General features: G+C 52.3%; 4 protein-coding genes across 7 annotated transcripts; 2 read left to right on the top strand and 2 right to left on the bottom strand.

Moving 5' to 3' along the window:
• The first annotated feature begins 1,370 nt into the window (after positions 1-1,370).
• On the top strand, positions 1,371-3,431 carry GADD45GIP1 (GADD45G interacting protein 1). The gene is made up of 2 exons (XM_017664549.3): positions 1,371-1,751; positions 3,068-3,431. The coding sequence occupies exons 1-2, from the start codon at positions 1,402-1,404 to the stop codon at positions 3,384-3,386; spliced, it is 669 nt and encodes a 222-aa protein (XP_017520038.1). The 5' UTR covers positions 1,371-1,401; the 3' UTR covers positions 3,387-3,431.
• Positions 3,432-3,919: 488 nt separating this feature from the next.
• RAD23A (RAD23 homolog A, nucleotide excision repair protein) lies at positions 3,920-8,367 on the bottom strand. Of its 3 annotated transcripts, none has more exons than XM_017664551.3 (9): positions 8,182-8,367; positions 6,675-6,836; positions 6,334-6,515; positions 6,139-6,194; positions 5,893-6,020; positions 5,539-5,617; positions 5,286-5,419; positions 4,762-4,926; positions 3,920-4,676 (listed from the first exon to the last, which is right to left on the bottom strand). In XM_017664551.3, exons 1-9 carry the CDS (start codon positions 8,251-8,253, stop codon positions 4,563-4,565), a joined length of 1,092 nt encoding a protein of 363 aa, XP_017520040.1. In that variant the 5' UTR covers positions 8,254-8,367; the 3' UTR covers positions 3,920-4,562. The 3 variants fall into 3 exon arrangements, with proteins under 3 accessions (XP_017520040.1, XP_017520043.1, XP_017520042.1); XM_017664554.2 differs by having other exon boundaries at positions 4,827-4,926; XM_017664553.3 differs by having other exon boundaries at positions 5,286-5,416.
• Positions 8,368-10,115: 1,748 nt separating this feature from the next.
• CALR (calreticulin) lies at positions 10,116-13,921 on the bottom strand. The gene is made up of 9 exons (XM_037022581.2): positions 13,750-13,921; positions 13,296-13,397; positions 12,925-13,128; positions 12,426-12,520; positions 12,105-12,314; positions 11,905-12,018; positions 11,685-11,828; positions 10,975-11,067; positions 10,116-10,889 (listed from the first exon to the last, which is right to left on the bottom strand). Exons 1-9 carry the CDS (start codon positions 13,838-13,840, stop codon positions 10,692-10,694), a joined length of 1,251 nt encoding a protein of 416 aa, XP_036878476.2. The 5' UTR covers positions 13,841-13,921; the 3' UTR covers positions 10,116-10,691.
• A 2,961-nt stretch (positions 13,922-16,882) lies between these two features.
• Positions 16,883-24,098, top strand: FARSA (phenylalanyl-tRNA synthetase subunit alpha). Of its 2 annotated transcripts, none has more exons than XM_017664573.3 (13): positions 16,883-17,074; positions 18,857-18,994; positions 19,080-19,178; positions 19,263-19,381; positions 20,244-20,336; positions 20,420-20,548; positions 20,623-20,738; positions 22,117-22,201; positions 22,292-22,391; positions 22,485-22,653; positions 22,748-22,825; positions 22,986-23,100; positions 23,701-24,098. In XM_017664573.3, the coding sequence occupies exons 1-13, from the start codon at positions 16,904-16,906 to the stop codon at positions 23,837-23,839; spliced, it is 1,551 nt and encodes a 516-aa protein (XP_017520062.3). In that variant the 5' UTR covers positions 16,883-16,903; the 3' UTR covers positions 23,840-24,098. The 2 variants fall into 2 exon arrangements, with proteins under 2 accessions (XP_017520062.3, XP_036878481.1); XM_037022586.2 differs by lacking the exon at positions 16,883-17,074 and adding an exon at positions 17,103-17,337.
• Positions 24,099-25,475: the final 1,377 nt, after the last annotated feature.

Raw genomic sequence — 25,475 nt, 5'->3', positions numbered from 1 at the left:
AACATAGAAAAGACTAGGAACAACAAATGCTGGTGAGGATACAGAGAAAGGGGAACCCTCCTACACTGCTGGTGGGAATGTAAACTAGTTTAACCATTGTGGAAAGCAAATAACTAAAAATAGAAATACCATTTGACCCAGGAATTCCATTCCTAGGAATTTACCCTAAGAATGTAGGATCCCAGTTTCAAAAAGACATATGCACCCCTATGTTTATAGCAGCACTATTTACAATAGCCAAGATAAGGAAGCAACCTAAGTGTCCATCAGTAGATGAATGGATAAAGAAGAGGTGGTACATATACACAATGGAATATTATCCAGCCATAAGAAGAAAACAAATCCTACCATTTGCAACAACATGGATGGAGCTAGAGGGTATTATGCTCAGTGAAGTAAACCAGGCGGAGAAAGACAAATACCAAATGATTTCACTCATCTGTGAAGCATAAGAACAAAACAAAAAAGGAACAAAACATCAGCACACTCACAGAACCCAAGAATGGACTAACAGTTGCCAAAGGGAAAGGGACTGGGGAGGGAGAAGGAGAATAAGGGGCATTACGAGATTAGCACACATAAAGTAGGGGGAGGCACGGAGAAGACAGTGTAGCACAGAGAAGACAAGTAGTGACTCTATAGCTTCTTACTATGCTAATGGATAGTGACTGTAATGGGGTATGTGGTGGGGACTTGATAATGGGAATCTAGTAACCACAATGTTCCCATGTGATTTTATATTAATGATATCAAAATAAAAATTAAAAAAGAAATTAAAAGGCATAAAATAACTGAATATTTACAATAAAATTTCTACCTAAATATCTTAATACATACAACTTTAAACGTTTTGCTTAGAAAATTTAAATATTTAAAATAAACGTCTAGGTAAGGTTTAAAAAATTATTTAAAATAAAATTATAATGAAGAATTTAAAAATCATAAAGTAGCATATAGTAAAAAATCATAGAAAGCATAAAATATTCAATGTCATCAATATTTAAATAAGTAACATAATTGAAAGATTTTAACGAACTTTAAAAACAGATTTTAAATACTTAAAACATAATGTAATACGTAGCTTGAACTTAAAACTGACATATTTGTTTCAAGTATGTAAATGACTAAAATAAATTTTAAACATTTAAATGTTAAAACAAAAAATTAAAGTGTTTTAAATACGTAAAATTAAATTTTAATTGCGGCTTTAATACATAAATGCGAAAGTAAAATTATAAATTATACTTGAAGATGTATAAAACATACATTACTCCCTCTGGCCGCTGTCCGGACTTGAGGCGGCGGGGACCCCTAGCCCGGCCCGGGACGAGCCCTACGGACTCCGCGCTCAGGCAGCGCCGTGGTCAGCCCGGCCGCCCGCGAGGACCCCACACGGTCAAGATGGCGGCGCCCGCGCGGCAAGTGAGTAACCTCCTCGGGCTGGCGGCGACCCTGAGCCCCGGGTCCCGTGGCTACCGGGCGCCGCCGCCCCCTCGCCGCTCGCCGGGGCCCTGGTGGCCGGACCCGCAAGACCCACTGACCCCGCGCTGGCAGCTGGGGCCGCGCTATGCGGCCAAGCAGTTCGCGCGGCACGGAGCCGCCTCCGGGGTGGCTGCCGGTTCGCTGTGGCCATCGCGGGAACAGCTGCGAGAGCTAGAGGCAGAGGAGCGCGAGTGGTACCCGAACTTGGAGGCCATGCAGGAGTCTCTGAGGGTGCAGCAGCTGGCGGAGGAGCAGAAGCGTCAGGCCAGGTGCGTGCGGTCGGGCAGGTGCTGGGTTGCAGATCTCGCCCTTCGCTGTCGAGTGGGTGAACTGTGCCGCAACTGTGCTTACTCCCCCGGGTGCTCGTCGTGGGGTTTGCGTGCTTAGATTTACGTGCATGTTCACCTAGCTGCAAAATAGACTTCTGAATATGTTCATTTAGTAATTCATCAGCGAATCTTTACTGAGCGCCTACTGTGTGCGGGGTCTTGTCCTAAGTGCTGAGGACACAGCAGGGAACAAAAGATATTTCAGATGATGACAACCATGAGGAAGATAACGTTGAGTGAAGTGTGCGACTTTGGTTTAGGAGGTCTTCTGCCTGAGGATTTGATGTTTAAGCAGAGACCTGAATGACCAGACATAGCCTTGGAGAGATCTTAGGGAGAGTGTTCGCCACGGAAGGAAGACCTCTGGCGCAAAGACCCTAAGGCAAGAATGTGCGTTAAGCAGTAGCCAGGACTTGACATAGCTGGGGAAGAGTGGGAGGTAAAATGGTCCTGGGATCAAGGGCAGAGGCAGAACTTGGAGACAGGTCTCAAGGATCGAACTTGGAGGAAGAATGCAGTACAAGGGGCATCCGGATAGTGCCTCTTCCTGGAGGGAAGGGGCAGCCCAGGCTGGCGAGCTGGGGAGCAGGCCAAATGTAAATGTGTTCCAGATGTTTGTTCTTGGCCTCACAACAGCTGGAGAGGAAGAGGGCTCATGCTTACTTTAGAGAAGAGGACACTGAGGTCTGGGAAGGTGCAGTCACTCATCCAGAGTCACCCAGGCAATGAATGGTGGAGCTAGGATGTGAACCCCCATCTCTGCCCCATCCCAGCTGGATAACCTCCCAACCCAGTCCCAGTGGGGCTTTAGTTTTTCCAGCCTCACGTTTGTGATCCTTAAAATGGAGCTGTGAATGGCACCTACAAACTCACAGGATTGGAGGATGTATTTCTTGCCTTCATTCTTGTGCCTAGAACTGGGCCTGGCATACAGAAGGTGCTCAATGATATCTGGATGGAGTGAGCCTGGTAATGACCCAGCAGTGTGCACTGCTCAGATGACTCAATAGACAGCTCAGGGAAATGGTGGGTTGACTTGGGGTCTGCTCCTGGGGGTTACTGAGGCCTGGCTCTCATGCTCAAGGTCACATATGAATTAGTTCATCTCCCCTGCCTGTTTTTTCACTTGTCAAGCACTTTCCCTGACAGTTTTAAGGACCGCCATAATTCCTCCCAGTTTTTCATCTCCACGGGAAGCTGGGAGAGGCAGGCTGTGGTGGGTGCTGCAGCCACCACCCACTCTCCGTCCCCTGCAGGGAGCAGCTCATTGCAGAGCGCATGGCCCTGATGCCCCAGATGATTGAGAGCTGGCGGCAGCGACAGCAGCAGCGCAGGGAGCAGGAGCAGGCGGACAAGCAGCGGCGGGCCCGGCTGCAGGCTGAGGCCCAGGAGCGCCTGGGCTACCATGTGGACCCGAGAAGCACCCGCTTCCAGGAGTTACTGCAAGACCTGGAGAAGCAGGAGCGCAAGCGCCTCAAGGAGGATAAACAAAGACAGAAGAAGGAGGCGCGAGCTGCTGCAATGGCTGCCGCTGCTGTCCAAGACCCAGCAGCCTCTGTGGCACCCAGCTCCTGAGCTGTGTTCTTTCCCAATAAAACCTGCTGCCTGTCAGCCCCACTCCTTGGGATCTTTGTCTTCTCATCATGCCCCTCATTGGGCCCTTGGTTCCTTCCCCAGCACCTGGAGTCAGGGAATCCCCCACCCTTCCCTGGCTCTGCTCACTCCTGGACTCTAGGCCATGCCAACTAACTGGGACTATGGGGGGAGAGGAACAGGGGTGCAGTTGGGGAAATAATAGAGGAACAGATGGCAGAAGAGAAGAGGGCTTCTGTTTATCAACATTAATCTCCAGTAATTAGCCAATTACTGGGGTGGGGGGGTGAGTGTAGCCAAAACAGACTATGGCAGTGACTGGAGGTGGGGAAGTGCTGGGACCCTCTGCCCAGGAATGAGACCCTTCAAAGAGGGAAGAGACACTGGAAGCCCCAATCTGCAGAGGCTGACAGTCTGCTCTGCCCCTTGGCATTCCCACGTCAGTTGTGTCCAACTAGCCCCCAGACCCAGATGAGCTCCAGTGCGAAGCCCCAGCAGTCACAAACCAACACGACTGGCTTTTAAAACTTTATTCACTTCAAAACCTTTATCAGAGATGTAGTTCTATCCTGTGGTGGGGGTGGCCTTGACCTCCAGAGTAGCTGTTAGCCCTAACCCAGACAGAACCAACCAGGCCTCCTCCCCAGCAAAGGGATACAGGCTGGAGGGCAAGGCCAGACTGGGGTGGGGGGCCTTGGGCCTCTAAGTGATCACCCCAGATGGAAAGGTTTGGGCCACTCCAATGGAGGATCAAAGTTTGGAGCTCCAGCTTTCCCTCATCCTGGAAGAAGGTGGGGGAAGGTCTCAGGGGCTCTTCAGGGAAGGGAGAAGCAAGCAGCCGCCTCTCCATCTGGCTGCAGGGAGCTGGGACAGAGGCCAAGAGGGGCCCATCTGTCACCTCCAGTCCTGCCAGCTCGAAGAAGCTGGCAGGGATGGGGCGGGGGATGGGGGACAGCTGTCTGGCCTGGGTCTTCTCAGGCCAAGATGGCAATGGGGGCCACTCTAGGAGGGTTGGAAGTTGGGGTGTTTCGGATTTTTTTAAAGTTTTCGATTTTTTTCCCACTTCTTAAATAAACATGAATATATATATATTTTTTTCTTTTATAAAACTTTTGTGGAGTTGGGAGATGGGGAAGGGGGCGGCTTGGTCTCCCAGCATCACTCGTCATCAAAGTTCTGACTCAGGAGGAAGTTGGCAGCCAAGTTCTCGTTTTTTTCACATGCGAAGTAGGCCTGGATGACCAGGCTCTCTGGGAAGCCCAGGGCCTTCAACTGTGGGAAGATGGGCAGGTATGAGCAGGGGAAAGGAGCCCCACACACTGGGTGGGGGGTGTCCCCCCTCAGCCAATCCTCTTACCCTCTCTATAGCCTCTTTCTCCTGTGGTGTCACCTGGATGTAGTTCATCTGTGGGGCCTCCTCGCCTATGGCGCCCACCTCACCCTCCACATCCGAGATGTCTGCCAGCTCCCCAGGGGGCTCGTTTAGCATCTGGATGAACTGTTCCTGGTGTCTGCTGATTTGCTGTAGATGGAAGGAAAGAGACGGTAGCCCAGAGCCCTGTCAGCCCTAGCTGTTTCATTTACTCAGCAAACATTTAGAGGGTGCCCATTCTGGCCAAACAGCAGCAGCATTAGATGCAGGCCCTGTCCAGCATGGGGAGATAGGCCATCAACAGGAAATACACAGACAATCATTCACAATGTAAATACTGGACCCAGCATACAGTAGGGCCAATGTTGGGCCAAGACAGACACTGAGGGCTAGGAAAGAGGGGCCTTTGCTCTGTGGAATGGGGAGACAAGGTTCCTCCTTTGGGGCTGTGGTACCCAGAGGCAGGGGAGGTGGCTCCTGCACTAGCTCCCCTGACCCCAGGGCTGCACCTGCAAAAGCTGAGGGTTCTCTTGGCCCAGCTGCTGGAGCAGGGCAGGCAGCAGTGCCGGATTCTGCTGAATCACCTGCCGCATGTTCTGGAACTGGGGCTGGTCCCGCAGGAACTCCAGGGGATTCTCTCCTGCTGGCAAAAGGCAGGCATGTAGTCAGACACCATGCTGGACTCCCGGAGGCATGGAAGGGAGGAGAAGCCAGATGCCTTGACAGCGGACACCCCACATGCACACTTCCCAATCCACTCACCTGCTTCCGGGGCTGGCTGCTCGGTTACCTGGCTCTCCTGGACAGAACCGTGCTCTGGCTCAGGGCTCCCAGGTATTCCCTGTCAGGAGTCCTATTTAGTTCTAATGCACAGACCTCCTGCTACCTCCTTTCTGTATGCTCAGGCCTAACAAGACACAGGTGAAGCCTTGGCCCTGGCCTCTTCTGGTTCCACCCCACCACTCGTGTCCAAGCTCTTGCAGGAAGCCTTTTCCTGGCTAGAACCATGACCCAAAGACTTTTGGGGGCAGGTTTTGCCTCCCTGACCACCCACCAGGGCACTGAAGCCTGCATAGTCCCTCAAGGCTTCCCCAGGAGGCAGCAGCCCCACCTCACCGTAAGTAGATACTCCACAGCTCGGTGGGGGTTGTTGTAGCTGGCTCTCAGGGCAGCCACGACCCGTTCCCGCTCATAGCCCATGGACATGATCTCGGTCAGCATCGTCTCATACTCAGAGCCAGTCACTGTGGAGGGAGCAGCAAGGAGAAGAAAGAGCAGCTCCCAGGCCCTCCCACACCCACACAAGGCCCAGCTACTGGCTGGGGCACCCAGATGCTTCTTCCCTGAGAACCACCCACCCACCTAGAGTGGAGGCCGCGTCTTCCTCTCGCCCGCTGCTACCTGAAGAGGGAACAGAGCTGCAAATTCAAGAGAGAGAAATCGGACCCTGGCTTCTGGTGGCTTGCCTTCCCCCCAGGTGTGTGGGACCACGTAGGTGGGCGCTGGAATGTGCTGGGAGGACAGGGCCCAACCTGGGGCTGCTGCTCCCTGCCTTACCCTGACAAAGACTCCGGGGATGTCGTGGGGACTGATTCCTCCGATGGGCTCTTGTCCTCTCTGGCGGTAGGTGGGGGATGGGACATGCCTGAGGCAGGGGCCGTAGGGAAGGATGTGGAGGACTCCGGGGTAGCAGTGGGTGAGGCCTCTGGGGGAACCGAGGTGCCTGGGCTAGTTTTGGCCTGTGACACCCAGAAAAAGGGAGCAGGCATCAGGATCCCTATCTAGCCTCAACATCCCACCATGTCTCAGCCCTGCCCTGTTCATGGCTAATCTCTTCTGGCTCTTTGCCAGCTCCCCAGCTAATCTACCCAACCCTCCAACCAGCATACTTCACCCACCTTGGTCACCATGACGACCACAAAGTTCTTCTCATCGATTCGATAGTCCCTGATGGGAACATCATCACTCAAGATTTTGCCAGCATAAATGAGTTTCTGTCCAGCCACGGGGAAGGCATCACGACCCTTCTCAGCTTCTATCTTTTCCTTTAGCACCTTCACCTAGAGGAAGCGGTACAAGGGGTCATGGAAAACCCCAAGATTCTCTCTTCCCTTCTAGCTGGGGAGGAGAAACTACAAAAGCCCTGATGGCCAAAGGCTTAGCTTCATAGTCAAGCGTGCCAGAATTTGCATTTGTTCAATCATCCCACCATCCCAACACAGTTTTACCGAACACTTTATGCATCAGGACCTGTTTTAGGGGCTGAGAACGTATCAGGGAACAAAACATAACACAAACCCCTGTTCTCATAAAGATGACCCTCATGTGGGGAAAAAACTATGTATTCCAGATGGTATAAAGTACAGTGGAAAATAAATAGAATAAAGGGGGCATAGGAGAGTTCCTCACTCCACACTGCTGACAGTGTTTACCCAAAGCATCCTAAGTTGACAGTGCTATTTTAAATGTGCATATATTACATTTTTAAAGCCTCATAACAACTGTTATGAAATAGATATCATTAGCCTCATTTTATATTTGAGAAAACGGGCAAAGAAAAATTAACTTGCCCGAAGTCAAACAGTTGAACTAGTCAAAAAATCTGTACGCTTCCTTTTCTACAAAAAGCGGGCTTCAATCTCTCATAGGGTAGTTGTGGAGGTGCTGAACACACAGACACTCAATGTGTTTGTTAAACCCTGTCTCTCTTCAACCAAAAATGCAACTTAATGTTTGGACAGTGGGCTCTCAAATGAGGCAAAACCGAATTTGATTCCCAGCTCTGCCAGTACTTGCTGTAGCAAATTCCATTACCCCTCACATTTCCATATCTGTAAAATGGGGAGTTAGAATCATCAAATGACAACCCTGTTTCGCAGATTCAGTGAAACAATAAAACGCCAAGACGCCTAGCGACTATGAAGAACAAACGGCCAACAAACAGACCACTGAAACTCAGACCGTTTATTATCATTATCATCGTCGCTGCCGTCACCATTCGGCACCTCCTAATCACTATTCCCAGATTCGGCCACCACCGTCCCGAGAAGAGGACTGCAAACTGGGGAACTCCGGGCCCGCGTCTCAGAGCGCTCGGCCCAGTCGGTAATCTGAGTCTGTTGCTCCCGCGCCCCGCGAGGGAGCCGACACAGGAGCTGGGGCCTGGCGGGCGCCCCGGAGGTGGGGCTTCGCCAAGGGACCCGCCCGTGAGCAACGCCCGCATTGACAGGGGCTGCGCCGGGGACCATCCAGGGGCCCCCAAGCAAGCCAATCAAATTGGGAGGAGTAGGCGGGTCACGGCCCGCACCGTCTTCCCCGCCCCTCCCATCCGGATCCCGGCCTCCCCACCCCCACACCACCCCCGGGACCCGTCACTCCCGCCCCCGGGCTCTGTCCGGTTCGCACCGTTTCGTCAGGCTCCATGCGAATCTTGAAGGTCTGCTGCTGCAGCGTTTTGAGTGTGATAGTGACAGCCATGGCGGGGCCCGAGCAACGCGGCGGCCCCTGGATCCTCACACAACGTGCAACTCACGCCGCCGCCATCTTAGCGCCTAGGCGCGCCGCGCTTCGACCGCTTCCGGGGCAGACGGTGCGCGCGCCGACCACCGCAGCACGTGACCTGTGCGCGCCCCCTTGGCACTGGTGGGCATGCGCACGAGAGCGCCCTCTGACCAGGCATGCGCAGACTCAACTCCGCGCCGCAGGAAGGAAAGAGGGCTGGTCGCGCGGCGCGCAGCCCATCACGTGTTTCCTTGAATGACGTCATGTGGTGACGTCATGTGGCCACAAAATGGCTCCCCACTTTAAAGCCTTTGAGTTTCATTTCTTTAAGACATTAAAAATTTTCGTGTAGTTGCCATAGGTATTTAAAGTTCCTCCGCAAAGTCTTTGGTCATTTTTTTGCCTGTTTAAAATTAGTTTTATTCTGGTACAGCCACCCTGACAGGAATTCTTTCAAGCCCTGAAATTGAAATTACTCAGGGCAGGAAAGGATACTCTAAAAAGGTCACTCTAATTTCTTCCAATTCTCACTCTTCCCGTCCAAAAAAATCTAAAATAAAATTTGGCTTTGAAGGAGAGGACACAAGGCCGTTTTGTGGCCTCATTCACTCCTGAGGGAAAGCTGGGTTTTCAGTTTGAATCTAGTTACAGTTTCCCCCTCTGCTTCTCCTTTCCCGACCACTTTATTCACCCCACAACCCCCAGGCTGACCCCACGAATATTTAAGGAAGCGTTTTTTTTTTTGAGGCCTCCCTGTATTGAATATTTTCTTTCCCCACACTTCTCCTGGATACACCAATCCTGGAGGCAACAGAGGGATGGAGTGAGAGGCTTTCCAGAGGGATGGGACTGAGCCATGGGTCACTGGAGGGAAAGAGGCCCGTCCACGATTGAGGAACTGAAAGGGTGGTTGGTCAAAGCTGAAGATGGTGCTTTGGGGGACTGGAGGTGAGGCTGGGCTTACTGGCCAGTTAGTGGGGTGAGGCTCCCTCCCAACCCCCAATCATAAACTGCCCATGACCTACATCCACACTGCTCTTCTCACCCTTTCCATCGAAGCACTCACCCAGGTCAGGGAACAGTCACCTAACACCTCACCCACCATCCAACCGTAACCAGGTGCTGCTGGCTTCACAGCATGCCAAGCCTAGAATATTCCACCAGAGTAGGCCAGGATGTTAAAGGTTGCTTACCCCTCTACTGCAACATCACACATCAGGTCCTGACCACCCACTGGACTTCCATGGCACTAATATGGATCCCAGGACAGGTCCTAAGCCAACCTCAGGGGCTGACTCTCCTCCCCTGCCATCCCTGCACCAACTCAATCTCTGCAACCCTCCCTCCATGGCACTTCTTTCCATTAAGTTCAACTACCAATTTAGCCATTGAAGACCATGAGGAAACATCTCTGAAGATACCTCCTGGATTATGAAATAGATTTTAACCTGGTTGATGTTTTTAAATTGTCCGATCGTTCGTTCAATGCCATGTTGCTCCTTGAGTAGGAGGTACATGTGGTCCACTATAAAATGGGTGGTATGAGATAGTGACTGTGGTGTGCATTCATATCCCTGCCCCACCTCTTGCCAAATTCTGGGGCTGTCTCCTCATAAAACTGAACCAGAACTAGAACCAAAACTCACCACTTTGATGCACACACTCAATCAGTTAATACGTGAAGTATCTGCAATGGCACTTAAACGTTACCTTCTCTCACTGGGTTGGGGTAGTGTGGATAGACAAGGGTCCTTGTAACATTACAGGACATTCAACCAATGCTTTAGCAACTGAAAAACGAGTGTTACTTAAGTCACCTCTCCCAGGAGACACAGGAGGAAGACACAAAACTTAATTTAATAGAAATCTTGTTTGTAGTTCTTACATTCTCAGTGTGAGCTGAGCTAGAACCCACTTGTCTCACCCAGAAGTGGCCCAGTCCTGGGGCATGGGAGAAAAGGGGGTGGTTGGAGCTCAGGCCCTAGGAGCCCCATTCTTCCTCAGTGCTCTGGGTGGGGGTGCCACCCTCTTCTCCTGCCCCCCTCTGGGACCCAGGAAGGAGAGCAGATGGAATCTTGGGCCTGGGACTTCTCCAGACTGCACCCACCTCCACCCCTGGCCCCCAAGGTGGAGTTGGACTTAGGGGTTTGGAGGAGAGAAGGGGACAGAGGAAAGCAAAGATATCAACTAAGACAATGAGGGTCAGGGGTAAGAGCTGAAGAATCAGACAAAACACCAGTTTAAAAAAAAAAAAAAAGGGAGGGGGAACACAACCAAAATCCACCCCAAATCAGAACCCGCCTGGAAAAAAAATTAAAGTTCTCCAGTCTCATAGAGACATTATTTGGCGTGGCCGGCTCTACGGCGGGCAGTGTTCAGGCCTCAGTCCAGCCTTTGAGGCGGCGGTGTGGCCCCTACAGCTCGTCCTTGGCCTGCCCAGCGGCATCTTCTTCCTCGTCCTCATCCTTGTCCTCCTCATCCTCCTCGTCCTCATCCTTGTCCTCCTCATCCTCCTTGTCAGCCTCCTCCTCTTGCTTGCGCTTCTTGTCCTCTTCCTCCTCCTTTAGCCTCTGCTCCTCATCCTGCTTGTCCTTCATTTGCTTTTCTGCTGCCTGCATGCAGACCACACACCTCAGAACCTGGCCCCAACCCACCAGCCCTGCCCACCACGAAGGCCAGGGCAGACCCCAGTCCCACCTTTGTGACACCCCATGTCTCATTGCCAAACTCCTCCGCGTACGCCTCATCGTTAGTGATGAGGAAGTTGTCGAAGATAGTGCCAGACTTGACCTGGGGTGGGGGGATGCAGGGAGGGTGGTCAATGGGGACATCCAGGGGCCCTGGCCTTGGACAGGGCTCCAGCCTATGTCCCCATGAACACCACACAATGTTGCAGTGTAACACTGATTAGAAAACAGACTGCCTGGGTTCAAAGCCTTGCTCTGTCATTTCCTGCCTATATGACTTTACGCTGATGACTGCTTCTCTGCACCTCACTTTCTTCATCTGTAAAACGGGGTCTCACTTCCATGTTCAGATTATTTCTCCAGTAGCTACTACATGCCAGGTACTGTTCTAGGTGCAGAAGGTACACTGGTGAACAAAACATGATAATTTGGTCTCCACAAAGCTTACTTTCCAATGGGGTTATCTAACCACCTTCTAGGTGGCTGGGGGCAGTAAACAAGTTGGTTGGTATAAAGGTACTTGGGAAAGTCCCTGGCATATAAATAGAATCTAAAAGTGGGTGTTGTGAGAACTTCATAGACCAAGAACTTCTTCAGAAAAAGAACCTCATTTTGGAGTCAGACCTGCTCACAGTTGAATGCTACTTTGTCCCTTTCCTCTTAGGTGACCCTGAGCACCGGAGTTCCTCTAGGGATCATCTTCTCCCTTCCATGTCTCACCTGCCAGAGATCTAAGCCCAGCACAGCAAAGTTTTCATAGGCATAGATGTTGCTATCGGGGGAGTACTCAGGGTTGTCGATTTCCGGGTGGATCCAAGTGCCCTTGTAATCTGGGTTGTCGATCTGCCGGGGCTTCCACTCGCCCTGTGGAAGGGAACTGACAGGTGAGCTGCGATTGGTGCATTCCACATGGCACACCCCTGCCCAGCCCCAAGCCCACCTTGTACTCAGGGTTCTGAATCACTGGTGGTTCCCACTCTCCGTCCATCTCCTCGTCCCAGTCCTCAGGCTTCTTAGCGTCAGGGTCAGGGATGTGCTCAGGCTTGTCCCAGTCCTGAGGGTAGACAAGGAGGTCAGAGGTGACCTGGCTATCCTCCACAACCTCCATGGTAGGGAGCCCCTCCCTGCACAAGCACCAACCTCAGGCTTGGAGTCTGTGGGGTCATCAATCTTGGCCCGCTCATCCCAATCCTCAGGCTTTGCAGCATCAGGATCCTTTATCTTCTTGGGTGGCAGGAAGTCCCAATCGTCCTCCAAGGAACCTGACTCCACCTGGCTATTGTCAATCTTCACTTCATAGGTGTTATCTGGCCGCACGATGAGCGTGTACAGGTGGGTGAATTCATCATCCTGAAGAGGATGGGAGGTGAGTGGCCCCGCCCACCTAGCTGGCCTCTGAGTGGCCCCAGCAGCCATTTGTCACCACCCCCAGCAGCCATTTGTCACCACCCCCAGACACACCTTGCATCGGATGTCCTTGTTGATCAGTACGTTCTTGCCCTTATAGTTGAAGATGACATGAACCTTCTTGGTGCCAGGACCACAGATGTCGGGGCCTAGATGAGAAGCAGGTCCAGTTAGGGCTACAGGCTGCCTACCACTGAAGGCCTCCACCCACCTCTCTTTACAAAAAGAAAACTTAGTTCTTATAATTTAGACCTCCAAAATCTCAAAAGACAAGATTCAGGCCTTGACTGGTTCAAAAACGGCTATAAGTGTAGCCTTAATAAAAATAAAAAATAATCACTCCACAACTCACCCTCACTAGGAAAATTAAGAAATACCTACAAAAGATGGCAGGAATTAACAGTCCTATAGCAGCAATAACAATGCTATAAACTAGTAACTATTCTCTCAGCTTCCCCACGGAAGACAAGCCATCTGCCACAGGCTCCAAGGAACCCACGAGGTCTGGATTTCCCTTTAATCAGAGGTCAGCAGCAGGGCGGGGGCGCCTTACCAAACATGATGTTGTATTCGGAGTCTCCGTGCATGTCTGTCTGGTCCAAACCATCTGGAAACAGCTTCACATAACCGCCGCCACAATCTATGTTTTGCTCGTGTTTCACCGTGAATTGCACCACCAGCGTCTGGCCCTTGTTGCTGAAGGGCTCGAATCTGGCCGAAAGAGCGTAAAAGCGGGCATCCTGGCTCGTTTGCAGTCCTAGCAGGGGAATGAAGCGAGGTCATGGCCGGCCCCAACCTGCGGGGTACCTAAGGTCGACTCCCCCTACTCTGCTGCTCCTGAGGATACCCAAACTGTGTTGACTAGGGCCTCCTCCAGGAAGTTCTCCTGGATCTCATCACTTTCCCCCGCCCCCCAACTCTTACCTTTATCTTTCTCCTGATCACCGTAGAACTTGCCGGAACTGAGGACAAATTTGCCAAAATCCGACTTGTGTTTGGATTCGATCCAGCGGTGGACCCACCCGTCTAGGGGATCAGAGGAGCAGGTCAGTTAGACCGTACTGATTCCCCCCGACAAACATTGCTAGGAGCCACAAGCTGCTGGAGACAGCAAAGCGATACCTACACCCCCCCGTGGCTGTTCCCACCCCAACCTCTAGTTTGACACCTCCAGAGAACCTCCAGCGAACCCTAACTCCCGCAGCCGGAGGTCGTTGTGTCCTCCACGCACCCCAGAAACGCGTAAGGATCGCCTGCGGCTCTAATCCCCGGGGACCACGGTGTTGGCCCAGAGCAGTAACTACTAGCGGCAAAGCAGATCTAGACTGGGGGGCCGGCCTCGTCGTCTAGGCGTCCTCCAGACGGGACCAGGAGTTACCTCCGTCCGGAAACTGTTCCTTAAAGTAGACGGCGGGTTCGGCGGCGGCCAGGCCGAGGAGGCCAAGCAGCAGCGGTACGGGTAGCAGCATGGTGGGCCGAGGGGGCGGCGGCGCGCGGGCCCTTTAACTCCCTCCCAAAGCTGCGGCTCTGCAGTAGGAACCGACGCTGCCGCCGGCAGTGCAGTTTTATACCCTACCGCCTCTCAAACGAACCTGGCCCGGCCTCTTGGCCGGCCCTTCACACTCTATCATTGGTCTGAGGGCACGGCTATGGCTTATCATTGGGCCCTTTTCAGCTCAGCATGTTAGACTGTGCCTCGGAACGCTGGGTTCCCAGATGGCCGATTTCTATTGGCCGCACCACTGGCCAATGAGGGTCAACCACGCGTTGTGGGGTCCGCCCACCGGTTGGGTGGGGGCCCCGAACCCACTCAGGCCAGGTCATGTGATCAGAGCTTGATGCCCAACCCCGTTGTCGCCCGCGCGACTGGTTTCAGCTCTGGGCGTTTAAAGAACCCGCGCGAGCGTAGGTGTCACCGCGTAGGACCAGCACCCTGTCCCAGCTTTGCCTTCTCTCATCCAGCTGCAGGGAGCAGTGGGCAAGGTTTTCCTTAGCCGCTTTCTACCCTGTAGTTGGAGAACTCCCACTGCAACGCTCGCGCCAGCTGCCTCTACCCTGCCCAGAATGGGGCAGAGCGCACCAGAGCTCAGGGCTGGGACTCGGGCTTCACATCACTCCGGTGCCACAGCCTTGCAGGCCAGCGGGGAGAGTGCTAGCTCTCTCCTCTCTGCGGCCCCTAGTGCCCTGGAGTTAGTCAGACTTATGCTGTGTGACCTGGGGCAAGTCGTTTAGCCTCTCTGAAGGGACAGGAGCACCTAAGGCCAGGAGGAGCGACGCTGGCCAGCTGCTGCCCCACAGAAATGCTTTCAAAGCTTTCAGAGTTGTCCTGAGTCCGAGAGAATAAAGCCCAGAAGGTATGAAGATGTGACTATAGGTTGTGGTTCCTACCTAGTGTGGGGTAGAGTGTTGTGTCCTGTGTCTCCACCCTCCAACCCCCGACCCGACCTTGCAGCCTCTCCTTTAACCACCCCTTACCACCAGCCAGTAAATGAGAGGGGTCGCTGGCTTGTGGTCTCCCACAAACGGCCTGGCTTTTGCAATTAAACGGCTAAAGAGGAGAAGGCAGGGAACAGCTAAAGAGAGAGCAAGGGGTTCCGTTGGGGAGAAAAAAAAATGAGACAGATGGTGAGAGAGATAAGATTCAAGGGAGATGGGCAGGACCCCTGAGTCTAGATTCTTTTTCTGAAGCCAGAGGCATGTGACTGACACCAGCTCCTTCTCCTCAGGCTGCAGGAAGAAGGAAGGAGGGCTGGGGGGTTCCCAAACTGAGCAAACAGGCCCTGGATCTGGGAACATGGGAATGGATGGCAAAAGGGTAGGGAAGGGGTGCTTTCCTGCTAGTGGCAGGGACTCAGAAAAGGCAGAATGAGGAGACTTGGGGAACTTGAGGTTCTCCTCTTCCCTCAGGCAGTATCCAGTATCACTCAACCGGGCCCCCTTCACGAGCAGGAGCCCTAAGCCTAAGTGACAACTCCGGGCCTCTCACTGCTGACCCTCCTGCCTTCCCTCCCTTCCACCAGGTGTCATGGACCAATGCGCTCAGTGCTTCCTGCTGGAGGTAGACACTCTGCCTCTCTGGTTCACCTCACCATCCCCCAGTGTCTCCAGCACATGGCACAGAACAGGCTTAAAACTTAATTGCTATGAGATAGAAAAGGGAAAGTCCTTTGAAGCTAAGAAGGGACTTGGAGGGACACATTATGAATTTTTATCAGAACCTCCACTGTAGGGTCAGGATTGGGGGCCATTGGGTACATGACAATTACATCAAGCTCAGTAGTTGTCATGATTCAATGAGTAAAGGTGTTCTCTTCAGGATAGTACCTGATACATGGTCCACACTCAGTATCAGCCAGTACCGTATTTTACTTAATTCTCACAATCACCTGGGCTTATATCATCTCCATCCAGGCAAGGGAACAGGTACAGAAGGATTAATTGATTTGGCTGAGTGACATAAGTGGTAGATCTGGGATTAGAATCTATTTATGCTACATAGTCTTCACTGGACACATGTGACTATTCGCCCTTTGAAATGTGGCTGGTCCCAACTGAGATGTGCTATAAATGTAAAAGACACATCAGATTTTGAAGACAGTAGGAAAAAATAATGGAACATAGTTCACTTGAAATTTTGTAGTGTCAAAATGATAATTTGGACATATTAATTGCAGTGAATTCTTCCAATTGATTTTACCCATTTCGTTTCTGACATTGCTACTGGAAAATTTTAAATTACATTTGTATTTTGTATTATATTTCTGTAGGTCAGCGCTAATTTAGACCATGCATAATTTCCCTGACATTGATTTTTTCAGAACATGGGTATGTGTGTGCTGTGGGGGGATCCAGGGTGTTTATCATTTCCGACGCCATTCTTCACCAACTCCTTGTAGAACCTTGGGCAAGTCATACTACCCTCTGCGCCTCAATTTTCACATCTGTGAAAATGGGAATTATACCAGTATCTACACCATAAAGTTTTGGTGGGAAATGAAATAACACAGCTGAAACACTTAGCCCTGGTTTGGGCACACCAGTGGATATCCACACAGATTAGAGGCAACCTGACTGTAACTACTACTAGGTGAGTCCCTCTCCCTTCTAAAAGTGGAATGGTCCCTACCCAGCCTCCCTTTGAAAATTTAAAGGTAGTTGACATCAGTACAATGACAATCTCGAGCCCACCCACCACCACAGCCCTCCCACAGGGAAGGAGAGCATCCCAGAAGAGAGGACGGCAGCGAGGCCCAGAGAAGGGGGAGTCCAAGGTCACAAAGCCCACCACAGGTGGGACTGGATGAAACTTAAGGCAACGCTGTAATTCTGTCCTTGAGATCGTCAGTTTGACTTCTCTGGTCCACAGGACACCACAAGCTACTGAGGGCTGAACCCCTCCCACCCTTTGAGGAACGGTCGCCACATTCAAGATGGCGACACCCTGAGCCTGCAACAGGTTCTCCACACACAAGATGGCAGCACGTGCTCCCAGCGCCGGTTCCGGTTCCGGTTATTCAGGCGCGGCCTGGGACATGCCGAGCGCACTAGGAGCAACCATGGCGGACGGTCCGTTGGCGGAGGTGCTGCTGCGGAGGCTGGAGGCGGCCAGTGGCGGCCTGGACAGCGCGGAACTGGCGGCCGAGCTGGGCGTGGAGCACCAAGCCGTGGTGGGCGCCGTGAAGAGCCTGCAGGCGCTGGGCGAGGTGAGCCGGGCCATGATGCCGGGCCACTTCACTTTTGCATCTGCAGCCCACTTGCCGGGAGGGCGCTCCTTCCAGGCCAGACTCCCTCAGGAGCCCAGCCCGGAGTGCGCAGGCGAGGCGTCAGGAACGAGTGAGGGCCCGCGCGCACGGGCATGCAGTAAACGTCCTCCGAGGCATGATCAGCGTTTGGGGCACGATGGTGGACAAGGAAAACGCGGTCGCTGCCTTGATGGAGGTTGCGGTCTGATGGGGGAGATACGCAGGTGACCGGAGTGATTGATGAAGCACAGGGAACCCAGTGCTAGCTGACCCAAGCCTTGGGAGGCCTGGAGAGCGTCTTGGAGGAGGTAGCAGAGTCGGGTCTTTGCACCGAGGAGGGAAGCTTTAGGGATCAGTATGGAGGAGAGGGGACAGGTGTGGAAAGAGACCAGCACAGCCAAAATTTTTGTAAAGCCCTGTAGGTCTTTATCTCACGGGGGAACCGGGAAGCCACGGCAGGAGCTGTAGCCAGTCGGATGTGTGTGCCATCTGCATCACCTTTGGGAAGGTTTAGTAGGCGCAGGACTGGGGTGCGGGTGAGGGCGTAGTGTCGCTGTAGAGAGGCAGCTGGAATGGAGAGGGGATTCAGAAGAGGGAATGGAATTAGATTCATGGCAAGGCAGGCGGAGCACGGATGAAGTGCAACTGTCACCTTGGGCAACGCAGGAGTCTGGATCCCTAAGGTCAGTAGGACTCAAAACAAATCTGGGCTGTTTATTTGTCAACCTCATGTTCTGCATGGTACTCTCTTCTCAGCTTTATTTCTCATGCAGTCTTGAAAATTACCCTACAATGATGGCATTGTTAGTATCCCCTTTTTGCAGATGTGACAGCTTGTATGCACTGGTCAGGAGCTTGATCGGTGTTACCGATCAGGCAAACCTCCGTTTGAAATTAGGCACTCAGGTTGCAGAACCCCAGGCTGTCACTGCAGAGAAGGGATTGAAGCAGTAGTGTGTATAGTGACAGTACCTTGATTGATGTGAAATTGACATTTAAGTAGGTCACAGAGTTAATTAGTGGGAATTTAATGTGGTTCAGTCTGATAACAACGGTCCGATTTGGTAGCAATGATAGTAACAGTGGTTAGAATTTATTCTGCATTTGTTGTGTGCTAAGCCCCCATATTCTTTCTGTGTATTAATTCAGTTGCTCCTCAAAACAATCCTCTGAGGTAGAGCCCACCACACCCATCTCTTATGGGTATGAAAACTTGCCCAGGGAGGTTAAGCAACTTTCCTGAGGTCACACAGCAAGTGAGGAGCAGAGCTGAGAATTCGAATGAAGCTAAGGCCTGTAGGTCCCACCCAGCCTTGCCCCTGTCTCCATGACCGGAACCCACGCTCATCATGAGCCTCAGGTTCCAGTGTGTAATGTGGACCTCCACAGCCCTTCTCTGACACTGCAGGCACTGCAGGCACTCCACATAAACCTGGAGACAAATAGTTCATTTGAGACCTGAAAAATCTTTTGCTGGCTCAAAAGCAATGAAAAAAACTTGTCCTTTGACAGGCAATACCCTTAGTACTTTACCTTATCCTGGAACCTGTGAACCATCTTTATCATTATTCCCATGTTGCGGAAGAGAAACTGAGGCTTAGCAAGGGGAGGCCACTTGGCTGGGATGTGGCAAAGCTGGGATGTGAAACAAGCTTCAGGGACTGTGTAGCCCCAGTGCTGTGGTGAGGGGGTGCCTGGCTCTAAATCCTGTCCCTGTGGGGGCCTCCCCCAATTTCCCCGCAGATCATCGAGGCTGAACTGCATTCCACCAGGCACTGGGAGCTAACTGCTGAGGGCAAGGAGATTGCCCGGGAGGGCAGCCATGAGGCGCGGGTGTTGCGCAGCGTCCCTCCGGAAGGCCTGGCCCAGAGCGAGCTCATGGTAGACACCTGGGGGGCAGGGCCTAGGGAGGTGATGGGATGAGGGCGGCCCCTTTGTCCCACTCACTGCAGCTTTGCTCCCCCAGCGAATGCCCAGTGGCAAGGTGGGCTTCAGCAAGGCCATGTCCAACAAGTGGGTCCGCGTGGACAAGAGCATGGCCGATGGACCCCGAGTGTTCCGTGTGGTGAGTTCCTGCAGGTGGGCAGGCAGGCATTTGTGTGTGGGCGCCCTGGCCTTTACAGCCCCTTAACACCCATTACCATGGCAGGTGGACAACGTGGAAGATGAGGTGCAGCGGCGGCTCCAGCTGGTCCAGGGTGGGCAGGCTGAGAAGCTGGGTGAGAAGGAGAGGAATGAGCTCAGGAAAAGGAAGCTGCTGACTGAAGTGTGAGTGGATGCCACCTGCAGGCTCAGACCCAGGTCACCTACGTGTCGCCTGGGAGCTATCCTCCTCCCAGAACTGCTTTACAATGTGGTTGTCAAGCATATAGGCCAGGCTTATGTCACCTCAGGGCCTTTGCCTATGCTGTTTCTTCTGCTGAGCTTCAAGCCAGGCTCCAGTATCAAACCTTTGCAATTATGACACCTTAAAGAGGCCACCCTGACACCCTGCTCTCCCTTTGAGAAAAGCCCCTCACTCCTATTCCTCACCCCTTGTGCTGTATTTATTTTCTTCAATCCTAAGCACCATCTGGAACTGATTTGATTTTGGGTCCTGGACAGACTGTGAGCTATACTCTCATAGGGATGACATACCCTGTGAGCAGACTCTGAATGGGGTAGGAGTTATGGCAATATAGACTAGAGCCAGGTTGCCCACTCTAAGTCCCAGCTCTGCCACTAGTTAGCTGTGTGACCTTGGTGAAGTCACTTGATCTTTCTGGGCCTCGGCCTCCTTATCTGTAAAATGGCCCCTTTTCACAAGATTGTGGGACAACTTCAATAGGACAGAACCTGACACAGAATCAGTCCTCTAACCTTGCCCTGTTGTTACCATGCCCAGCTGTATGCTGAGTGCCTTGCACAAGCCCTGGCACACAGTAGGTTCTCCAGAAGTGTCGAATAAATAAGTGAATTAACACAGGATCCTCAGTGCGGGCCAGATAAGAGGATTTCAGGTAATAACTGTCAGAAAGAAAAGAAACAGAATGACTTGGTGAGTGGTATTGGGGTCAGCATCAGATAGGACATCAAGGAAAGCCTCTTTGAGGAAGTGGCAATGATGTCCCCTCCCCTTCTCTGGTCACAGAACCCTGAAGACCTACTGGGTGAGCAAAGGCAGTGCTTTTAGTACCAGCATCGCCAAGCAAGAGTCAGAGCTGAGCCCAGAGATGATCTCCAGGTAGGCAGTGGCCCCAAGGAACAGGGCAGACTGGTGGGTTGGGCAGCCCCCACCAGTTCCACGGACTGTGCATCCCCCTGCAGTGGCTCCTGGCGAGACCGACCCTTCAAACCCTACAACTTCTCAGCCCATGGGGTCCTCCCCGACAGTGGCCACCTGCACCCCCTGCTCAAGGTCCGCACCCAGTTCCGGCAGATCTTCCTGGAGATGGGGTGAGCACAAGGCCAGGGGTTGGTGGCCCAGCTGCCAGGCACAGGCAGGGCAGCCAGGCCGTGTCTCCCATCAGGTTCACTGAGATGCCAACCGACAACTTCATTGAGAGCTCCTTCTGGAACTTTGACGCGCTCTTCCAGCCCCAGCAGCACCCAGCACGCGACCAGCATGACACCTTCTTCCTACGAGGTGGGTGGGTCCTGGTGCGCCATCAGAGGTGCCAGGCTGGGCAGAGCTTTTGGGGTAGTGTACCATTTTAGAGAATAAGCTCCGTGTTCCATAGCATCGCCAAAAAGGCTGCTGCAAGATGGTTCTGTCAACCTGTGATCTCCTACCACTCCTCCTTCCCACCTTGGGGCCTTTGTACATGCTGTGATCTTTGATGAGAACTATTTTCTCCTGAATCTTCAAGGCTGGCTCTAGCATCAGACCTTTGCTTATGTGTCACCTTAGAAAGGCCACCCTGACATGCCCTTATACCCCCAGGCCTCGGTCTTGGTTGCTAGTTATTTCTTCCTTTTACTATCCTTACGGTCTGAAATTGAATGACTTGCCACAATGGTGGTTGTCTCCCCCACCAAGAGGGCAGGTGAGGCCACCCAGTGCCCGTTACCTGGCTCGGAGCAGCTACGTCATTGCTGTCATTGTCATGGTACCCAAAGCTTAATACTAAGCACTCTGTGCGAGTTACTGTTCTAGTGTTTCTGCCAACTATGAGAAGTAGTATTGTTAGTCCCCCTTACACAGGAGGAAACTGGGGCTCAGAGAAGAAACTTTACTTGCCTAGTGTCACGTAGCTTATAAGTAGTGGAGCTGGGATTTGATATCAGGCTTTTCAGGCTCACCAAAATGGTGTTTCTGGAAAGGGCTCTTAAGAATTTGCACAGTAGTTTATACAGTAGTCTCTGAGCCCCTCCTGTATGCCAGGATCTGTGTTGAACCACCTGGGTCACAGTCCCCTACCGAGACAGAAGTCCTTGTCCTGGTGAGACCTGCCTCCTTTTGGGGGAGATATGTATTAAATCCTGAGTAATCCAAAAGTGCAGTAATACAAAAGGTAATAGAGGATGGCACTAAATGCAGTGGGGGGAGCGGCTGAAGAGGCTGTCAATTTAAAATAGTCTTTGCTTAAGTAAAGGTCAAAAGAAGTGAGGGATGCCACATCTAGGAAAGAATTCCAGGCAGAGGGAATGGCCAGTGCAAAGGCCCCGTGGCTAGAATATGCCTGGTGTGCTCACAGATCAACTGGGAGGCCCTGTGATGAGGGAGTGATCAAGTAGAAGTATAAAGAGACCAGGACAGGGATGTGACAGGACTGTGCAGAGCATTGTAGGCCATGGAAAGGGCTTGGACTTCAGCTTTTTCCCCCGAATGAGATGGGAACCACAGAGGGCTCTGGGCAGAGGAGGGATGTGACTGGGGTGTTCCCAAGTGCCGTCTGGATGCTGTGGTGGCGGGGGGAGGGCAACGCATGAGGGCAGAATGATTGTGTTACTGTGTGCTCTCGGTGCGGTGGCTGTTTGAGAAATGCTCCCAGACTGACCACATGACTGTCTGTCCTGCCCAGATCCGGCTGAGGCCCTGCAGCTCCCCATGGACTATGTCCATCGGGTGAAGCGGACCCACTCTCAGGGTGGCTATGGCTCACAGGGGTAAGGCAAGGCTGGGCCTTTGGGGTGTCAGGGCAAGGAATCTGGGGGCCTGAGAGCCACAGCACAGACTTCCCACATGTCCTTCTGAAGGTACAAGTATAACTGGAAGCTGGACGAGGCCCGGAAGAACCTGCTACGCACGCACACCACGTCGGCGAGTGCCCGTGCCCTCTACCGTCTGGCTCAGAAAGTGTGCCTCTGCCTGGGCTGGGGGTGGAGGAGGGGGGTCATACCAACCGGCTTTCTGACCCACTCCTGGGCCTGGCCCTTCTGTCACCCCCAGAAGCCCTTTACACCCACCAAGTACTTCTCCATTGACCGTGTATTCCGAAATGAGACACTGGATGCCACACATCTGGCTGAGTTCCACCAGATTGAGGGCGTTGTGGCTGACCATGGCCTCACCCTCGGCCACCTCATGGGCATCCTGCGGGAGTTTTTCACCAAGTTGGGTGAGCAGGCAGGCCAGGGTGACCAGTGTTGGTGGGGCAAATATCTTGGCCACCAGCCTTATTCTCCACCCCTTTGCCTGCTTCTCCCACCCAGGTATCACCCAGCTGCGCTTCAAACCAGCCTACAACCCGTACACAGAGCCCAGCATGGAGGTGTTCAGCTACCACCAAGGTTAGGGTGGAACCCAATTCTGGGGTAAAGGGAGGTCTCATGGTGCCCATGGCTCAGCCTGGCTCCCTGTCACTGCCAAACCCTCACCTCGCCTCCTAAGTTCACCACCAGGCCAGACTTCAACCACAAATCTACCCCTGTCCTTCTGCTACTCCTACAGGCCTGAAGAAGTGGGTGGAAGTTGGGAACTCTGGGCTCTTCCGTCCCGAGATGCTGCTGCCCATGGGGCTCCCCGAGAACGTGTCAGTCATTGCCTGGGGCCTCTCCCTGGAGCGGTGAGTGCCAAGACCATTTAGGGTGTCTGGCTGTGTCACTCAGATGACTTGCAAGGTCTGGGGGTGGGGTGGGAGTCTTGCAGACCTTCAGCACTGTGCATTCATCCATGCACCTGACAAACCCTTAGTGCTTACCTTAGTACTACCACAGCACACATTCCTACCTCTGTGAAGCAAGAATCCTAGTGGAGCAAGAAAGATGATAATTAGAAACATAAGTAAATTGAACAGATAAAGCCTAGAGTGTGTCCAAGGGACACACAGCAGGGAGGGCCTTGTGGAGGAGGTGACATCTGAGTAAAGATCATATAGATGAAGGGGTGTCCAGGAACAACGTTCCAGGCAGCAAGAGCAGCCAGTGCAAAAACCCTGAGGCAGGAACATGCCCGCTGTGTTTGGAGAACACAGAAGAGCCGGTGGGGCTGGAGCGGGAGCAAGGAGGGAGATGAGGGCAGGAAGGTGACAGGGCAAATTGTGCATGGTCTTGTGGGCTCCCAGGAGGACTCGGACTTGCACTGTGATGGAGTGGGAGCCGTCAGAGAGGGTCTGATCAGAGGACAGCATGACCTGACCTTAAACCATGTCTCCTCCCATCCCAAGCCCAACAATGATCAAATATGGCATCAACAATATCCGGGAGCTGGTCGGCCACAAGGTGAACCTGCAGATGGTGTACGACAGTCCCCTGTGCCGCCTGGACGCTGACACGGGGCCCCCTCGAACACAGGGAGCTGCATGACATGGGCCACCCTGGGAATAGCTTGCCCTCTCGAGCCCCTGCTGCCCAGCCCCTTTGCATCCCTCGCCTGTGACCCCCTTGTATTTATGAGGCCTCTATGAGGCCATCCCCCAAACCCTGGTATTCCTTCTCCACCCGGCCCAGGGTCCCAGGGGCAGGGGAGCAGGTAGCAGGTACATTCTGTTGTCCACCCTTGAGGGTGGGCCCTGGGGAGTCCTGAAGGCTGGCTACTGGCTAATAAAGTGGGTAGTTTCCCTCATCTGGTTCCTTTCCTTAGGACTGGAAGTGTGCTGGGTGTGAGGGGTGGCGGGTTGGAGGTGTCTTTGATCTCAGGGAATCCTGGTCAGCCTAAGCCAGATCCCCCCAAGAAAGTCTAGTTCCATGAAGTCTTAACCAATCACCTACTGGTGCCAGGCCCTCTTCTAGGTGAACAGAACAGAACTCTCTATCCCTGTGGGAGGGGAAGACCAAGTCAGGGTTTGGGGCTCCAGCAGCCAAGATTACCCCTAAGTGGTAAGAGCTAGGGGTGTGTATTAGGGGGCCAGTAAACTATGTTTTTATAAGCTACCCCACAACTTTTAAGTTTTAGATTCACAACAAAATTGATCAGAAGATACACAAGATTTTCCACATACCACATGCCCCCACAAATGCAGACTCCCTTGCTATCAACATCCCTACCAGTGTTATTAGTTACAGTGGGTGAGCCTACATTGACACACACAATCAATCACCCAGAGTCCATAGCTTACACTGCGGTTCACTCTCCATGTTGTACATTCTGTGGGTTTGGACCAATGTATGCTGATGTGTATCCATTATTATGGTATCATGCAAGAGTATTTTTATTGTCCTTAAAAGTCCTGTGTGCTCCACCTATTCATCTCTCCCTCTCCTTAAAAAGCAGCTCTTTTTAAAAAGATTCTCAAAAGGATTTCACATGTGCCCAGAATAATGAGATGAATAAAGCTCCATGAACCTACCACTCAACACTGAACAGGGAGCAGGATCTCACACCTCTATCTGTGGTAATGTTATAAAGCCAATCCCAGCCATCATGCTGTTTAGTCCCTTGTCTTCATGGGTGGCACACTTTTTGAAATGTGGACAGTTTCTTGTGCAACCGTGAGCCCACCGGTAATAGCACAGCTGGTAGTCAGGTGAGGCTGTGGGCACCCATCTCCTGAGGGTTCCTCAGTCATATCTGTTTTTCATTTCAAATTAAATAGTTCAGTCAAAAGAAAAATGCTCATTCACGCAATAAATGTGCACCTCCTAAGTGCCAGCAGTGTTCATGAGCTGAAGACTTGGCAATGGGCAAAGCTGACTCAGGAGATGACATTGGTAGGGTAAGTGGGGGGGCCTGGAGAAAAATAAAGGAAGGAAAGGGTAAAGGCCATGTAGAAAGTAAAGGCAGGAAGCATACATAATATAAAGCCTAATACAATGAACACCCAGGAATCCACCCCCAGTTAGTTTGAATCTGAATATTGGCTTTGTTTTGGATAATTCACCTTTTAGAATTTTGTGGTTAATTGTTTGAAGACCCTATGGGCTTCCTTTTGCCCCACTCCACTGAGGTTGACTGAATTTGGTGTTATCATTCTCGTGTGCTTTTTAAATTAATTTTATATGT

Source organism: Manis javanica, chromosome 13 (assembly GCF_040802235.1).
Source record: "Manis javanica isolate MJ-LG chromosome 13, MJ_LKY, whole genome shotgun sequence".
In the NCBI taxonomy this organism is placed as follows: Eukaryota; Metazoa; Chordata; class Mammalia; order Pholidota; family Manidae; genus Manis; species Manis javanica.
This window is presented reverse-complemented; position numbering and strand designations above follow the sequence as displayed.

Excerpts from the sequence above, each read along its gene's own strand:
- FARSA (XM_017664573.3), top strand. The coding sequence starts at position 16,904 with ATGCCGAGCGCACTAGGAGCAACCATGGCGGACGGTCCGTTGGCGGAG. Across the intron at positions 20,549-20,622 it reads CAGATCTTCCTGGAGATGGG|GTTCACTGAGATGCCAACCG; the intron begins GTGAGCACAAGG and ends GTCTCCCATCAG. Across the intron at positions 22,392-22,484 it reads TCTACCGTCTGGCTCAGAAA|AAGCCCTTTACACCCACCAA; the intron begins GTGTGCCTCTGC and ends TGTCACCCCCAG.
- GADD45GIP1 (XM_017664549.3), top strand. The coding sequence starts at position 1,402 with ATGGCGGCGCCCGCGCGGCAAGTGAGTAACCTCCTCGGGCTGGCGGCG. Across the intron at positions 1,752-3,067 it reads GAGCAGAAGCGTCAGGCCAG|GGAGCAGCTCATTGCAGAGC; the intron begins GTGCGTGCGGTC and ends CGTCCCCTGCAG.
- CALR (XM_037022581.2), bottom strand. The coding sequence starts at position 13,840 with ATGCTGCTACCCGTACCGCTGCTGCTTGGCCTCCTCGGCCTGGCCGCC. Across the intron at positions 12,019-12,104 it reads CCACAGACTCCAAGCCTGAG|GACTGGGACAAGCCTGAGCA; the intron begins GTTGGTGCTTGT and ends GTCTACCCTCAG. Across the intron at positions 10,890-10,974 it reads AGACATGGGGTGTCACAAAG|GCAGCAGAAAAGCAAATGAA; the intron begins GTGGGACTGGGG and ends GTCTGCATGCAG.
- RAD23A (XM_017664551.3), bottom strand. The coding sequence starts at position 8,253 with ATGGCTGTCACTATCACACTCAAAACGCTGCAGCAGCAGACCTTCAAG. Across the intron at positions 6,195-6,333 it reads TCCCCGGAGTCTTTGTCAGG|CTCTGTTCCCTCTTCAGGTA; the intron begins GTAAGGCAGGGA and ends TTGAATTTGCAG. Across the intron at positions 5,618-5,892 it reads CTGTGGAGTATCTACTTACG|GGAATACCTGGGAGCCCTGA; the intron begins GTGAGGTGGGGC and ends GACTCCTGACAG.